The following is a 15,969-nucleotide window of genomic DNA, read 5'->3' on the forward strand; positions in this document are numbered from 1 at the left end:
TAGATCATCCAGGTAACCACACACAGTATTAAGAACCAAGGGTTCCCAAACTTTTGAATGTGGTTATTTTAATAATTTCAGCTATTTTTTTTGTCTTGTGGACTATATGTTAACATCTTTTATGGAAAATATCTTACTCAGGACAGTACTAAATAAAAATAACATGCATTTTGTATGATCTCTCTTATTTTGTTAAAATTATTCCCATTTTCACAAATTCTGCAAGGGGTTCCCAAACTTTCGCATGCAACTGTATATAGTTTACAATGTGCCTGTTTTATTTATGTGACAAATTAACACAAAAATACAGTGAGAGATATGAACATAAAAAGACCAGTAGGCCTTTATTATTTTACACATATAGTTCTACTTCATCGACTGTGTAATCTGGCAATTTTGTTAAATAGTAAAAATGTCTGTAGTCCAAGCCAATTCCAAGTTTTGTAACAAAGTCAAAGAGTTGATAATTCCTGAATGACAACAAAAAATCCTTAGACAGCTCAAGTCATCTCATCAATAATACTGCACATTGCAGCATCCTTATCCCACACTTTGTCCTTCTTACTGGGCGCATTCTTGTCCGTTTGTGCAACCATGCAGCTAACACCCTTCTCATCTACATCCATAGGCTCAGTTTTCAGTCTGGATTCTCCAGCTGACGCCACGCCACCAGCCTCTCCCATGCTGGAGCTGCTGGGTTGTGGCAAATCATCAGGCAGCGAGGCAAGACACCCCTGGATCATCTCCACCACCCGCTCCAGATGCTTCTGGAAACGCTCAGCCGTCTCCAGCCTCTGTCTCTTCTGAACCTCCATCATGACCCGTAGCGTCTCTCTGGCCTGGTGGGGACGGTACTCGTTGATAAGGTGATGTATGTGGACAAAGAGGAGTTTCAAGTCCTCCAGCTTCTCCTCTCGCTTAATGCTGCCTGGGCTTTTGATGAGGATGTCCAGAAGGTCCAGAAAGTTGACCAGGATGGACATATTTAGTTTCTTCAGCTCTCTTTTGTGGTCAAACTGCATAGGGTGAAGGCGCTCGATGCCTTGGCTCTCCAGTGGTCGAATAATGAGATCATCGCATTGGAACTGATTGCCAAACATCATGTAACTGTCTCGAACAGGAGGAGGGGGTTTGGGGGCCAGTCCTTTTCGCACATTTTCATCCGTGTACTCCTTGATGTACTGCATCGGAGGCGGTGGAAGAGCACTGACCTGCTGTGGCTCCCCCATTTTGAAACGCTAGTCGAGAAAAACGAGAAAAGAATCATTAAGTTAACCAGTAACATTATTCAATAATGCTATTATTTGTTAATAATAGCATTTATTGGGGATACAAACAATCATTTGTTATAAACAAAACTTGCTTTGAAAGAAAAAAAAAAAAAAAGATCAAATTTACACATTCGCTGTCCAAGAATATACTACAGTAAAACAAACATATCGGAAGACTTTGGCAATGCAGTAAAAGAAAACATAACTTAGTTTGTCAACAATAACTTACTGGTTTAATAACCGCTAACAGTTTACAAGCTAAATGCTACGGTTCGCCGAATAATGATTCAGAGATTAGCAAAGCGACTGATTTTGCGGGACTCATCACTAAAAATACTCACCGAAACTACTGGCTTATTGAACAAAAATACTGTCAACTACGTAAACAGATCTTCAGTAAACATAAGCAACGCGATCAAGCCCTCTTGTCTTGCATGTCTCGAGTTGAGATTTCTTCAGGTCTAAACATGAATGGATTTGATTGGTGCACAGTCCCTTAACAACGAGGTACTTCATTGGTCAAAGACGGATCAGGGCGGTCCTAAGCGAAGCGTATTCAATGACGTCGTGGTTTGAACCCCTCACTGCAGAACGAACAAAGATCCAGGGGGCGGGGTTTAGGTAAATGTAATGTGGGAGGAGTTTAATCGGAATCTATCCACGCCCCCTGGACCTTGTGTTCTGCAGTGAGGACCATAAATAATCTCATAAATAGACCAGTCTTACAAAAAAAAAATTTGAATGAAATAAAGAACAAAATAAATAAAATGAACAAAATATTATATATATATATTTTTTTTTTTTTTTTTTTTTTTTATTATTATTATTATTTATTAAGGGTGTAATGGTTCACAATATTTATTAAAAATCAAAGAAATTTCTCTGGCATTTCTTTCTGGAATTTCTTTGGCAATTTCTTTCAAAGTTTTTATTTATCAAAACTAATTTTTTACTTGAGCAATGATGGAGCTATACTGGACCCATCTTCGGCGGTGTCTTCTAAGCAGCATATAAAACAAAAACAGCTCCGGTTTGAAGTATTTCAGCTGATGTAGCCTATTGTCATGTAGCAGAGTAATCTTTTCCAATAAGTTTAAATGGATTTTTACCTTTTATGAGCATTTTATAAAGCGTTATAAGCTTATTATATAGTTTTATACCTTTATAAAGCCTTTTTTTTTTTTAAAGTGTGCATCACCTCTTGAGTAATTTTTTTACTCAATAAGACATTTGAGCTGTTACCAAGCAAATTAAGTCAGTATTGACAAAATTAATCTTTTTAGATAGATGAATGCAACATAGAAGTTGCATCTGAAAGTGGTGACCCATACTCGGAATTTGTGCTCTGCATTTAACCCATCCAACGTGCACATACACAGTAGTGAACACACACCCGGAGCAGTGGGCAGCCATTTATGCTGCGGCGCCCGGGGAGCAGTTGGGGGTTCGGTGCCTTGCTCAAGGGCACCTCAGTCGTGGTATTGAGGGTGGAGAGAGCGCTGGACATTCACTCCCCCCACCTTACAATCCCTGCCGGCCCGAGACTCAAACCCACAACCTTTGGATTACGAGTCCGAATCTCTAACCATTAGGCCACGACTTCCCATTTAGATGCCTTTACACACTGTTTAATGCAGCTCAGAGGGACATGTAATGCTTTAACCCGCAGTTACAAATGCATAAATAATGTTTTGATATTTTAAACATAAAATGTTGACAAATGATGTTTGAAATTAATTAAAAAATGAAAAGATACTTTAAATGTGAAATTAAAACCGCCGGTAGGTGGCAGCAAGTCACTGTTAATAAATAAGTCATTGCTATTGAACCGAATGTTGTTCAGAGACACAAAACAGTTCTGTGGCTGTGTTTGGAATCATTTTTGTTGTCGAAATTGAGCAAAAACAGGCTAAATGCTGTCTAAAACATATGTCTATTAATTAACTTCTTGCTTATTGAACTGTTGTAAAAATCATGTGTAATCATGCTGATTTTTGGAGAGAAAAAACGGCATTCTCCAGTGATATTGATTAAGTATAACGTACCGTTATAGTATATGTACTATATGTACCGTTACTCTCAATATAGGCCTATGTATGTATGTATATTACATTTACCTATTTAAAAAAACATCTTGGCGTTAATGAGAGAAGATTGATATTGTACAAGGTGATGGTGATTTTTTTTACATTACTTAAACTTCTTGTTTGTTCATTTGTTTTTTGACAGTTTGCCTATGATGGACATTTGCTTCAGGCAAGGACTGCAGGTTACAAAGGTAGCTCTTAAATGGGTGAGTAACTGTTAAAGTGATTCTTGTTTTATCTTATATGTGCGGTCTTTTATTTTATCTTATTGTGTGTATGTGTGTGTTTCTTTGCATTCTTCCTGGCATTTTCTCCTTTATTTTTGTATAATTTATTTTTGTAAAATTGTTTTACTTTCTTGTTTATTAATTATTGTGTTGTATATAAGATTTTTGAATATCTGAAAAAAATTGTATATTAGTAGAATACACTAGTAATAGTATATATAATAGTATAATGCTGATTAGGTTGGTTGGAACTCAGCTTATTATTTATATATAATATATATAGATATATACGCACACACATTGGTCAGGCTCATGCACCTCCTACAAAAAGTCAAGAAAGCAAAAGAAAAAAATCATGTATGTTTTTTTCAGAAAAAGAGGGGTAATCTATAAGATTTTTTTTTAAAGCTACCTGTAAATATGTTGGAAATTTTTATCCTTTCTTCGCATAATTTTATACTCTTTTAACCTACACAAAAACTCTCATTTCATTTCATGCTTTGTTGTAGCCTATAGCAGATGTGTCCAGTAATTAAGTTACTTTTTAAATGACTGTTTATTTCACAGTGATGCGGTTTTCTTATTAATGTTTGTGGTTAGAGAATTTTTCAACCTCTACCTGTAATGTCAAGTTTCAAGTTTTTGTCTATTATGTCTATTCTTCAAAAATATTATATATGAATATAAAACTCAATTTTTTTGTAGGATAACATATTAATGTTTCTTCTCTTTCCACTGCCTCCATGAAGAAATGTAAGCATAAATGCTCAAGTAAATCCTCCTTTTCACGTTTGGATTTGTTTACACAGTGTGCCAGTTAGAGAGAGAGACATATGGATCTATATGCAGCTCCTTTATTAAACAAAAGGGACACAGGGAAAACTAAACACAACTTCAACCAGGAACAGAAACCAAACTAAGCTGGCAGTTACAGATGCTCTCACACAGATAGTAACAATTTAAATTACCTACACCGTTTAATATTAAAATGCAAACCGCTTAATAAACATTCTAAATAATCTCTTAACAAAGGAGGAGAAAGAGCATGTGTGTGTGTGTGTGTGTATATATATATACTGTGACGAGTCGGCTGCCTCCCCCCTGTCCATCATCACCACCCCGTCCCGTATTCGCCGCCCTTCACCAGGCTCCCGACGCACCTGACGTGAATGGAGCCTCATCACCGCCGCCGTTTAAACGCCGAGCGCGCCTCTCCTCGAGAGACCGGTCTCTTCCCCGTGCATGCACGCTGGTGTCCTCGTGGGTCCAGGAAAGGGAGCGTAGAGGGAACTACCTGCCGCCGCCAGAGACGCGAGCGGCCGGACCCGCAGTCCGGCCGACACTGCACCCGCGATACGGCCGTCGGGCAAGGACGCCGGGCCGTGGAATCCCGTCGAGCACCCGGGGATGAAGGAGTTGGACGAAGCCGCCACAGAAGCCGCCGTCACCCGCGCCCCGGGACCTCCAGACGGGAGCGCGTGCGGCCGCCGGACTCCGCCCCTTACCTGGACCCTTCCCTCCTGAACACTGCCCTCCTTCACGAGCCCCGCAGCACAACGAGGACACCAGATCCCTGTTTATTTTGGACACTTTTCCCCCTTTGGACACTTTATTTTGATATTGTTTAATAAAAACCTCTCCGAGGCTTGACGCCACGCCCACTGTGTCTGTCGTTGGCTCCTCCCGCCACAATACATATATATTTTGGGGACAAATTTGTACCCAAAAGTGAGGTAAACCTGACAAAATCTCCAAAAACCTCCCTTTGGGGGCGTCCTCATTTGTAAAACGGGTTTAAAAATAAACTAAACAAAGTTTTTTGAAATTGTAAAAATGCAGAAAGTCTCCTGTGAGGGCTAAGTTTAGGTGTAGGGCAATAGCACATACAGTTTGTACAGTATAAAAACCATTACGCCTATGGAATGTCCCCATTTAGATAGCTAAGTAAACATGTGTGTGTGTGCATGTGCGTGTGCGTGTGTGTGCGTGCATGTGATTGCTTGGGAGTTTAACTTGTGCAGTCTACCTCAGGAAGTGGCTTACCTAAAGTGTCAACTCCGGAAACCTATGCTTTATACATCAGTGTAAACTCTACAAGTGTATAACTAGTGATTGCCACACATCATTCGCCATGAGTCAACCTTCCATGTGGTAGTTAAATATCCAGATTTCACCATGTACCCAAGGGTCATCCTAAAGGAAGCACTGTACAAGAAATCACAACAGAAGAGAAGAACGTCACCATGCAATTACAAAGAGAGGACTTTTGTGCTAAACACACAGGATCTGAAATACTTCGAAAATCGTCCAGGGGTATGTAGTCACACCTTCTGGAGACATCACTGTAACTGTTACTATTTTGATTTGTAGTATTTGGAAAGTTACTGCTTTTTATTAGATGCAAAATTACTTTTTACACCTTTTTAATAAGTTAAGAACATGTCTGTGATGAATGAGCAGTACAATAATGACATTCCTTTGTATTAGAAAAAGCCAACTCAGAAAGGCTGCATCGAACTGTCTCATATCAAGTGTGTGGAGATCGTTCGCAGTGATGTTCCCATTCCCTGTGATTACAAGTACCCTTTCCAGGTGAGAATCAAGTGGAGTTTTGCTTTAAGATTTTGTTGGAGCAAAACAGCTCATATAGGAGGAAGTGTCTGTAAATGTTTTCAAAATCATATCTATCAGTGCTGTTTTTTTTTACATTGCTTAAACGTTTTGTTCACATATTTGTTTGTTGACAGGTCGCCCATGACAGCTACTATCTGTATGTGTTTGCTCCAGACAACGATTGTAGGTTAAAATGGGTCAGAGCTCTGAAAGAAGGTAAGCAGCTGTTACAGAAAGTGACATGCATCATGAAAAGAAAAGCAAAAAAGGGTTTTAAGTGTAGAGTAGAATATGATCTTGGTCTGTTTTCAATGCTTTTGTTTAAATGTGTACTTTATCTTTTGTATTTTATGTTATTTCTTCAACCTATGAAGCGACACAAAATAACAACTTGTTTCTGAAGTACCATCCTGACTTCTGGGGAGAAGGGAAATGGAGATGTTGTCATCAGACCGAGAAGCTGGCGACGGGATGCAGTGAATACTATCCCAATGGAGGTGCAAACTCTTTCACGTTAAACACTTTTAAACAGATGCTTATTTCAAATCAACATCATAGTCGCTCCACCATATATGAATGTAGTAATTATAATGTGGAGAATGATGAATCTCAGTCCATTTCTATCAGTTTCATAAATTTATAAGTGTTTCATTTCATCCCACAGCCAAACCTCTTCCCCCAACTCCAGATCCCACGGTCTGTCATTCATTCTCTGTTTACAGTTTCTGACTCCTATGCTTTTGTGTGTTTTCATATTTTAAACCTCATTTTTAGGATTGAAATTTGGAAATAGCGTCAAATATTTAAGATTATTCAAATGTTTCTGTTGTTTTTGCTGTTTAGTATAATCAGGACAGTGTTTGGATGAGATGTTGTAAATTGAGCTGTCTTTATTTATCCACTAGCGCCGATCTTCAGATCCGGAGGACAGGATTGTTGTGGCTTTGAGGAATTTCAACCCTGTAGAAGATACAGACCTGCCTCTGCATAAAGATGAAGAGTATTTTGTCATTGACAGTGCAGAACCAAACTGGTGGACTGTGAGGGACAAAAACGGGTAAATATCTTAAACAATTTTTGCAGTTAAATGTATTATAATGCTTTCTAAAATAGTCCCTCAACTGTGAAGTTTGAAAACATTACATTAATATGTTAATGAATAAAAGTTTTTAAGTTTGCCAAATTAGATCGTTAAACAAAATGCCACACCCTTTCCGCTCGCCGTGATGAATATCAGACACAAAAACCCATTCGATAAATAGATAAATAGATGTGAACCATTTCAGCACTGAGTATCAGTTCCTCTACAAATAATGATTGCATCATTTACCTGTAGCATCATTCCTGGTGTATTATATAAACAACATGATAAAATTGCATTATTTACATGATCTGGCAGATAACTGATTTGAGCTGCTTAATTGACATTTTAACTGTTTAGAAATGTTACAATGATATATAAAGGATCAAGTACTTAAAAAATTACAAAAAGAATGGTTAGTTCTAGTTTATATATGGAAAGCGTAAGACCCCCATACAGTTATTTGGATTTGAAAAGGCAGACAAAGGAACCTTGATATTTAGCATTAAACAATGGCAAGTGGCCTTGGTGGAAAGTTGTGTGAATTATTTATTTTATTTTATTGTATTTTATTTTATTTTTTATATTATTATTATTTTTTTAATTTTTTTTTAGAAATGCCTCAAGATGTTGCCATTATACTAAAAAATGCCTATAAACTTAAAAAAGGTACAAAAAATGTTCTATATAATATAATATTATTCATCCAAGATTATGTGTTAATTAACTAAAAAAAACATTTATATAAGAATAAACAATGACGGCAATATTGATTTTATATAGCACTTCTTCTATGAAGTTAATAAAGTTTTGTTCAGCATAATAATGACAAAAAAACAGGCAAGAAGCACAGAATTGTGGGAAAATAATGTTTTTTTAATTAAAACTCAGTAGGAAATAACAGAGGCTTTTAAATCTTACAAGTAAAGTTTTTTGTGCTCTTTTCTCTCCTGTTACAGAAATGTCGGCACGGTGCCGTGCATATATATTGCAGAAAAAGTATCAAACAACATCGATAAATTTGAGTAAGTTCTAATCCGTATGTTTCAAAATAAAACATTTGATGTGAAAGATTAAAAAAAAAAAAAAAAAAAAAAAAAAAGTCTTGAGTTCATAATCTAAGCTTAATCAAGCATACAGTAATGGTTTTGGTTTTTCCAATGCTTTGTGGTTTTATAGATGGTACAATAAAGACACAACTCGGACCGAGGCAGAGGGCTTACTAATGAGAGAGGTAAGGCAACCAACAAATGACAGTCATAATGTCAATGAATGTTTCCATTTCATTAATCAGATAACCGTAAACTTAAACTTTGTTAAACACTTATGTCATGCCACTTCAGTACATTTTCACAGTTTTTTGGCATTGCAGAAAGTTGAGGTTCTTTGCAAACCTGCATGAGCAACGTCTGCAGACGGTGCAGGCAAAAGCATGCAAAGTTCAAACAAAATCTACAGCCCTTAAACCAGAATGTGGCTGCTGTGTTTCCTGTCAAGACAATCTTACATGTTATGTTTTAAATATGAGAGATCTCAGACATACATGTGAGATTTGAAACAGTTCAATATCTGTCACAACCATTATCAGTAACTAGCATAAACAGTCCCTCTACCAAATACATTGACACATTTATCTATACCACTTTATTTGTCAGAATGAAACAGAAATCATAATTCTGTGTATACTTTCTCATTTATATTGGTAAGTGTTGATATTTACAGTTGAATTTATGGTTAACATTAAAGGTTTTCTTTTCAGAACAAGGACGGGGGTTTCATGGTTCGTGACTCTAAACACCCAGGTGTATACACCGTGTCAATATTTTCCAGAGTTTCAGGGTAAACACTTACTTTGCTATGAAATTAATGTTACTTACAATCACTTACAAAGAAATATCTAACAGTTTTATGTGATCATTATTTGATCTTACACTGGTGTTCTGAAGTTTTTAATGAATGTCATTCATCTGTAGGACTGATGGAGAGAAGTATCCTCTAGTTAAGCACTACCAGATCAAAGTACAAAGAGAAGGTGAAACGGTCATGTATTACTTAGCTGAGAAATACGTGTTCCCGACCATTCCAGAGCTCATCCGCTATCATCAACACAATTCAGCAGGTAAGTTGGGAAAAAATCCATGTAAAGAGTTGCAGTATATTGCATGCCAGTATTTTGAATAGCGTTCGTTACGTAATATCTCGTTAGAGGCACTGTCTTTTGAAATCTTAAAAGTTGGTAAAGCTTTAGATTTTAATGTCTCAGTTGATTCTATCATAAAACTGAAGAAAACATGCATAAGAGTCTTCACTTTGTCCTGTGCTTGTGTTTGTGGCAGGTTTAATAACCAGATTGAGGCATTGCGTGTCTAAAAATGTCACAAACCCAAGGATCAAGGAGTTGTCATCAGGTAAAACACAAGCTGTCATGTAAAATTATAGTTGTGCTGAAGTGTATTTCTATTTCAAATAAATGTTGTCCTTTTGAGCTGTTTAACTATCACAGAAAAAATCACGGTTTACAAAAATATTAAGCATTACAGCAGTTTTCAATATTGATTATATTAAGAAATGTTTTTAGAACACCAAATCAGCATATTAGAATGATTGCTAAAGGATCATATGACTCTAAAGATTGGACCAAAGCCTTGGTCAGCATAGGAGACTTCTTACAAAAAAAATTTAAATGAATTTTGTTTAAAAAAATTAAATTTGAACTGTGTGTGTGTGTGTGTACCTACTTAACCATATTTTGGGGACAAATTTGTACCCAAAAGAGAGGTAAACCTGACAAAATCTCCAAAAACCTCCCTTTGGGGGCGTCCTCATTTGTAAAACGGGGTTTAAAATAAACTAAACTAAAGTTTTTTTGAAATTGTAAAAATGCAGAAAGTCTCCTGTGAGGACTAAGTTTAGGTGTAGGGCAATAGCACATACAGTTTGTTCAGTATAAAAACCATTACGCCTATGGAATGTCCCCATTTAGCTAAGTAAACGTGTGTGTGTGTGTGTGTGTGTGTGTATACGTAATCAGATTACTTTTTTCAAGCAACTAGTAAAGTAACACATTCATTTTTAATTTACAAGAAAATATCTGAGTTACTTTTTCAAACAAGTAATGCCAGTTACGGTACTTTGTTTTCCCATTTATTGACTGACAAGTCCTCCTGTCCCCATGTTGAGAGAGATCGGAAGTACAGAGGCTTTGTGTGTGCTGTGTAAACATGATGTTACTGTAGTTCTAGACTAAATGTGAACATGCATTAATTCATCTTACTCTCCAAAAGACAGATTCAGTATTCATCAAAATGAATTAAAACAGTGAAATGCAAACTTAGAATATGATGCAAACCTGCTATAATTAAATATGTTAAATGTATCTAATCCCATTTTATTAACCAGATGTCTTTGCCGCTGACCTTTGATGATCCAGTTCAACCATACTAATAAGCAAAAATGATTTTAGATAAATTAACATTTGTGCTTCATTGTTTTGTTTTTTTATTACTAAAGAGTGTTGAACCTGCTCCTGCGTTGTACTGTATGGATGTGAATTTACTTTTCCTTCAGCCTGAGGCTTATTCCTTTCACTTTTTGGTGTGAAAGAGCTTTTACATTTGCTGAAAATATAACTTTTTATATTAAAAACAAACAAGCAAGCCCTGTCCAGATTTAAAAAGTAATGCAAAAGTAATGTTACTTTTTATTTTACTTTACTACTTTTTACTTTTTTAACGTTACTTTCCATAAAAAGTAACTAACATAATTTTAAGTAACTTCCCCAACACTGATACAGTATATGAAGGGTAACCACTTCTTTGTAAGGTGTAACAAAATCCGTCTCTTTTACAGATAAATGGGAGATTCACCCTGATGAATTGACATTAAGCGAGGAACTGGGCAGTGGGCAGTTTGGCTTGGTCTGGAAGGGAAGCTGGAATGAGCTGCAGGTGGCAGTTAAGACTGTACGAGAGGGTTTCATGTCAGAGGAGGAGTTTAAGGAGGAAGCACAAGTGATGATGTGAGTAACTCATGCTGTGTGTTTCAAAGGCCATGAAGGATCAAAAGTGTACCATCTCTTACATAAAAAACAAATAAACTTAACATGTGCAATCATATGTTAAAATCACATGTGAAACATATGAAACTCGTGTGAAACCCGTGTGATCACATGAGAATAAATATGGACGTGTGGACAATATGTAATCACGTAGTCACATGTGATCACATGGGTTTCACCCATTTAGGCCATGAAAATATTCCAAAAACGTGTGTTTTATATGTTTCACATGAGTTTCACATATTTCAGTCGGGGTAGTCGTGGCCTAATGGATAGAGAGTTGGCCTTGTAACTTGAAGGTCGTGGGTTTGAGTCTCGGGTCTGGCAGGGATTGTAGGTGGGGGGAGTGAATAACCAACACTCTCTCCACCTCAATACCACGACTGAGGTGAGACCCTTGAGCAAGGCACCGAACCTCCAACTGTTCCCCGGGCGCTGCGCCAGGTGTATGTTCACTACTATGTGTATACTTGGATGGTTTAAATTCCAAGTATGGGTCACCATACTTGGCCACACACCACTTCCCTCCCTTTTCACATGATGTGATTGCACATGTGAAGTTCATGGGTTTTTTCTGTAAGGGATGAATTTATTACATTGCTCATTGTCTGTCTCCATAGGAAACTGTCCCACAATAAGCTGGTCCAGTTGTATGGTGTGGTCACTCAGCGCTCACCCATCTATCTGGTATTTGAATTCATGGAGAACGGCTGCCTGACAGACTACTTGCGTGCCAGAAAAGGCAGTTTCTCCCAGGAGGTCCTGCTGGGGATGTGTTTGGATGTGAGTGAGGGGATGACCTACCTGGAGACCTCCAACTTCATCCACAGAGACTTGGTAAGTGTGAACACGGTCTTTAAAGTATCAATTCCTTGCTTTTTTGGGACAATTTGTTCTAAAATCTTCCTGTTTAAACAGGCTGCACGAAATTGTTTGGTTTCTGAAGATAATGTGGTGAAGATATCAGATTTTGGAATGACAAGGTGAGTAGCACCGCCTCAGTATTGCGGATTCCCACGTCACTGCTTTTTAAGACCTCAGCGTAATGGAAAATGCCCACCTGTATCTTCAGGTTTGTTCTAGATGATCAATACACCAGTTCTTTTGGGTCCAAATTTCCAGTGAGATGGTCCTCTCCAGAGGTGATCAAATTCGGGAAGTATAGCAGCAAATCAGACGTGTGGTCATTTGGTGAGTCCATATTAATGCACTGAGATGATGTTAATCAAAATCCACACATTTGATCTAAACACATATTGACGTCTCATTTGCAGGTGTGTTCATGTGGGAGGTGTACAGTGAGGGCCGTGTGCCCTATGATAACCGTAGTAATGCAGAGGTAGTGGAGACCCTAAATGCAGGACTGCGGCTCCTGAGACCCCGGCTCTGTCCACAGAGTGTGTACGAGTTAATGCAGTGGAGCTGGAAAGAGGTGAGTCCTGCATTAAATGCATCATAAACCTTCCGGCATATAAATCATCCTTGAACCATAAGTTGATTTGAATATTTATAAAATGTAACGTCATCCCGTAAGGGTGGTTTTACTGAGAAATCCTGTTCTCGTGAATAGGGGCTTCTGAGGAAGTTTTTTTTTTCTTTCACAGTTTTATATGTGGATTATGTAGGGTATTTTTGCACACAATTAATGTGTTGTTTTATTACTAAGCCTTCCTACTGTGTGTCTTTTGTTACTCGTGTAATTCAAAGCAGGTAATGTTTTTGTATCCTGATCTGTTTATTTAGTTATTTGTCTATGCGTCTTGTTAGTGGCATTATTGCCACGGCAACATAAACATAACAATGTTTGTTTAATAGAAACCTGAGGATCGACCCACGTTTGCTCTGCTCCTGCATGAACTGGCCTGCCTTGAACAAGAACCTTGATCCTGATCACACCCTTCCCTGTACTGGCTTATAGGGATAGTTTATTCAAAAAAGGACATTTTGTCATCATTTAATAACCGTCATGTCATTTCAAACCTGTTTTTTGTGGAACACAAAAGGTGAATTTTGAAGAATCTTTGCATAGCAGTTTTCCATATTTCCATATATTTGACCAAATAGGAAAAAATGCACTTTAAATTGTGTTAGGTTTTGACTTGTGAGATTATTTTGGGTGTTCAGATCGAAGCTATATGATATAAAAAATTAATTAATTAATTAAATGAAAAATTAAAACTCTAGATGTGCCTTACTTTGCAGCTTGGAAAACTTGACAGATTATGCCATGTTGTTGTATGAAAAAATAAAAAGCTGCTTAAAAAGTCTTCTTTAACATTTAATAGGTTTGAATGGCATGAGAATGAGTAAATAATGACAGAATTCAATTTTGGGGTGAGCCGTCCCTTTAAATGAAAATACTGTATATTGTAAAAATCACATGTTGTATTTATTTGTATATTTAATTTATTTCACAGATTTTTTGTTTTCATCATTTATTCCACATTATGTCACTGAATTGTATTTTACCTGTGTTTTTATACATGCATGTCTTCTGCAAATACAAATCTGTCCCTTAGGAGGCACACATGAGCCATATTTTTTCACCCCCAGTAAAAGGTTGCTTATTACTTTTGCAGTGTATTCAACAAAACACCACATTTACATCTATGTACTGATTCTGTCAGTGATACTTTCCTTTAGTCTAAAAATACTAAACTCACAATTTAGTTAAGTAAAAGTTAGTAATACTAATCTATTTGAGATGATTTTTTGAAAAATGTAATTATATTAAAGCTACCTTACTAACCAAGTCTACAGCCTGTTTATTATAACAATCATTGCATGTTTAAGCACATGATGCAGACCTGCTGTTAATGCTGATTGGTGCATAGTAACACAAATGCCTTCACTGGTTACTGTGACAACGGCACTGAATAGAAACACTCCAGCATGCCAGTGTTCACTGTATGTGCAGCCTTAGGCCATAGGCACCAAATAAGTGCATATTTATTTAATGAGTTTCCAGATAGAAATACATTTTATTTAAACTAATGCAAAGAAATAAAGAAACAGGGCCCGGGCCCAGTAGAGGACCTTAGTGGGCCCCTCATCACAGACCCTTAGTCCTGGGATCAGAAGATTTGAATTTAATTGATTCAGTTTGTCATTTGACATTCTATGTTTATCTTTTTAATAAAATACATCCTCATAAAGGTAAAAGTGCCTCTGAAAATCAATTCCAGGAGGCATTGCCTCTTAATAAAAATGTTATCAGTGAATTCACCTTAGTATATTTCTAGATTATTTGTCTCTTTATATTCCTGTAAACTTAAAACATTGTTCATGGCATAATATAAATCGACCACAGAGATAGAGTGCTAAGTGGGTCAGAAGTACAGCACTCGATGCAAATTTATGACCATGCACACTAATAGAAAACACCCTAGAATTTGCACTTCTCTTTCCCTCTTTGTTCATAATCATATTAAAATTAATGCACGACTTGAAGAAATTTAAAAATCGACTATGCAAACTGATGACTCACACCAGAGATGCTGTTTTAAATGGGTGCCTGTCTCTTTAAGAGCATGCACTTGCAGCCATTTTCTGCTCTTTGTGTGGGGTGGATTAGCGGATAGAGACCGAACTCAGAGCATCAATTCTACTACACCGAGCGAACGCTGTTCCTCAGTTCCTCCCCGCTTTGCACTGACCGCCCGTTAGTTTAAGAGCGGACATGCAATTAGCAGGTAGGTAAATGTGATTATTTTCATGAATTACAGAGATGAGAGCGCTCGCTCGACGGTGCGCGAGAGATGATGGCACCAACCTGCGCGTGTAACGTTATTCCCCAACATGATGCTCAGTCATATTTTCACAACGAAAACGGCTTGGCTTTTATGTTGTTTCAAGCCAGCCGCCTTTATGTGCGCGTTTGGAGGCGTTTGACACTAATTTGGTGAATATGGTTCATTATGATGGAGGTGCTGATAGCATCTCTCCGCTTTATGGGTGGGGTGAGGGGGGTGCGCGTGCACGTATCTCTCACACATCTCATATGTGATATAACGCGCTCTATCTTTATTTGTTTACATTAGTTCACAGTTAGATTACTTAACTGTCAGTGGCGTTTCATTCCATCATAAGCACATTTTGGCATGTTTTATTCATTCTCTCCGACCGCTGGGGGCTGTTGCTAGGTTATTGCCAACAGAACCGTTATTTTGACGCCTTTGATGATTAAGAAATGCTCAGTGTGACACATTAAATGACTGATTCCAGCTTTTTCCTTTAAATGCGTTGATGGGGTTTGCTTGTGTTATGATTAAGGACTCATATTTTGAGTTTTTATGTTGTAGAATTAGGTTTAGTGAACGGCCAAGTTAATGTAATTTTATAAATGATAATTTGCAGCCTGGCGGCCAAAATAAACGATATTGTGAGGTAATGACCAGCTTATTGTACGATTTCCTGCTTATTATTATACTACTAGTTATGAGATAAAATTCTACCGACATAAAATACTGATATTATTGAAAATATTTTAAATTAGTGTCAACCTTCCGCAAAGAAAAATAGGCCATTACAACATAGACTGCTATTGGCCAACAACAAGACCAGCACTGCAACAATATTATAATAATATATTAATCTGCAATACAAGTTAATTTATGTACATCTCTTTCTCTGT

At 37.3% G+C, this 15,969-nt stretch overlaps 3 protein-coding genes across 5 annotated transcripts in view; 2 read left to right on the top strand and 1 right to left on the bottom strand.

Annotated features, from left to right (window-relative positions):
• Positions 1-257: 257 nt before the first annotated feature.
• Positions 258-5,223, bottom strand: LOC306853165 (mediator of RNA polymerase II transcription subunit 7-like). Of its 3 annotated transcripts, none has more exons than XM_079390368.1 (2): positions 4,746-5,223; positions 258-1,238 (listed from the first exon to the last, which is right to left on the bottom strand). In XM_079390368.1, the coding sequence occupies exons 1-2, from the start codon at positions 4,764-4,766 to the stop codon at positions 501-503; spliced, it is 759 nt and encodes a 252-aa protein (XP_079246494.1). In that variant the 5' UTR covers positions 4,767-5,223; the 3' UTR covers positions 258-500. The 3 variants fall into 3 exon arrangements, with proteins under 3 accessions (XP_079246494.1, XP_079246495.1, XP_079246496.1); XM_079390369.1 differs by lacking the exon at positions 4,746-5,223 and adding an exon at positions 1,613-1,734; XM_079390370.1 differs by lacking the exon at positions 4,746-5,223 and adding an exon at positions 1,501-1,734.
• Positions 5,224-5,661: 438 nt separating this feature from the next.
• On the top strand, positions 5,662-14,086 carry LOC306853213 (tyrosine-protein kinase ITK/TSK-like). Its single transcript, XM_079390456.1, has 17 exons — positions 5,662-5,898; positions 6,073-6,177; positions 6,333-6,414; positions 6,573-6,695; positions 6,863-6,894; positions 7,104-7,255; positions 8,239-8,304; positions 8,459-8,513; positions 9,039-9,118; positions 9,253-9,398; positions 9,616-9,687; positions 11,129-11,297; positions 11,957-12,173; positions 12,255-12,319; positions 12,409-12,527; positions 12,611-12,768; positions 13,152-14,086. The coding sequence occupies exons 1-17, from the start codon at positions 5,761-5,763 to the stop codon at positions 13,218-13,220; spliced, it is 1,848 nt and encodes a 615-aa protein (XP_079246582.1). The 5' UTR covers positions 5,662-5,760; the 3' UTR covers positions 13,221-14,086.
• Positions 14,087-14,876: 790 nt separating this feature from the next.
• The window catches only part of LOC306853675 (cytoplasmic FMR1-interacting protein 2), a 30,065-nt gene continuing 28,972 nt past the window's right edge, over positions 14,877-15,969 (top strand). The window contains exon 1 of the mRNA XM_079391258.1: positions 14,877-15,028. The gene's annotated coding sequence lies outside the window, so the exon portion shown is untranslated. The remainder of the gene's footprint in view (positions 15,029-15,969) is intronic.

The sequence above is a fragment of the Barbus barbus genome, assembly GCF_936440315.1.
Source record: "Barbus barbus genome assembly, chromosome: 33".
NCBI lineage: Eukaryota > Metazoa > Chordata > Actinopteri > Cypriniformes > Cyprinidae > Barbus > Barbus barbus.

Bases quoted from the DNA above. Each gene is read 5' to 3' on its own strand.
- LOC306853165 (XM_079390368.1), bottom strand. From the start codon at position 4,766: ATGAGGCTCCATTCACGTCAG. The intron at 1,239-4,745 runs GTGCGTCGGGAG...TTTCTCGACTAG, and splicing joins TGAGGCTCCATTCACGTCAG to CGTTTCAAAATGGGGGAGCC.
- LOC306853213 (XM_079390456.1), top strand. From the start codon at position 5,761: ATGTACCCAAGGGTCATCCTAAAGGAAGCACTGTACAAGAAATCACAA. The intron at 6,178-6,332 runs GTGAGAATCAAG...GTTTGTTGACAG, and splicing joins ATTACAAGTACCCTTTCCAG to GTCGCCCATGACAGCTACTA. The intron at 9,688-11,128 runs GTAAAACACAAG...TCTCTTTTACAG, and splicing joins GATCAAGGAGTTGTCATCAG to ATAAATGGGAGATTCACCCT.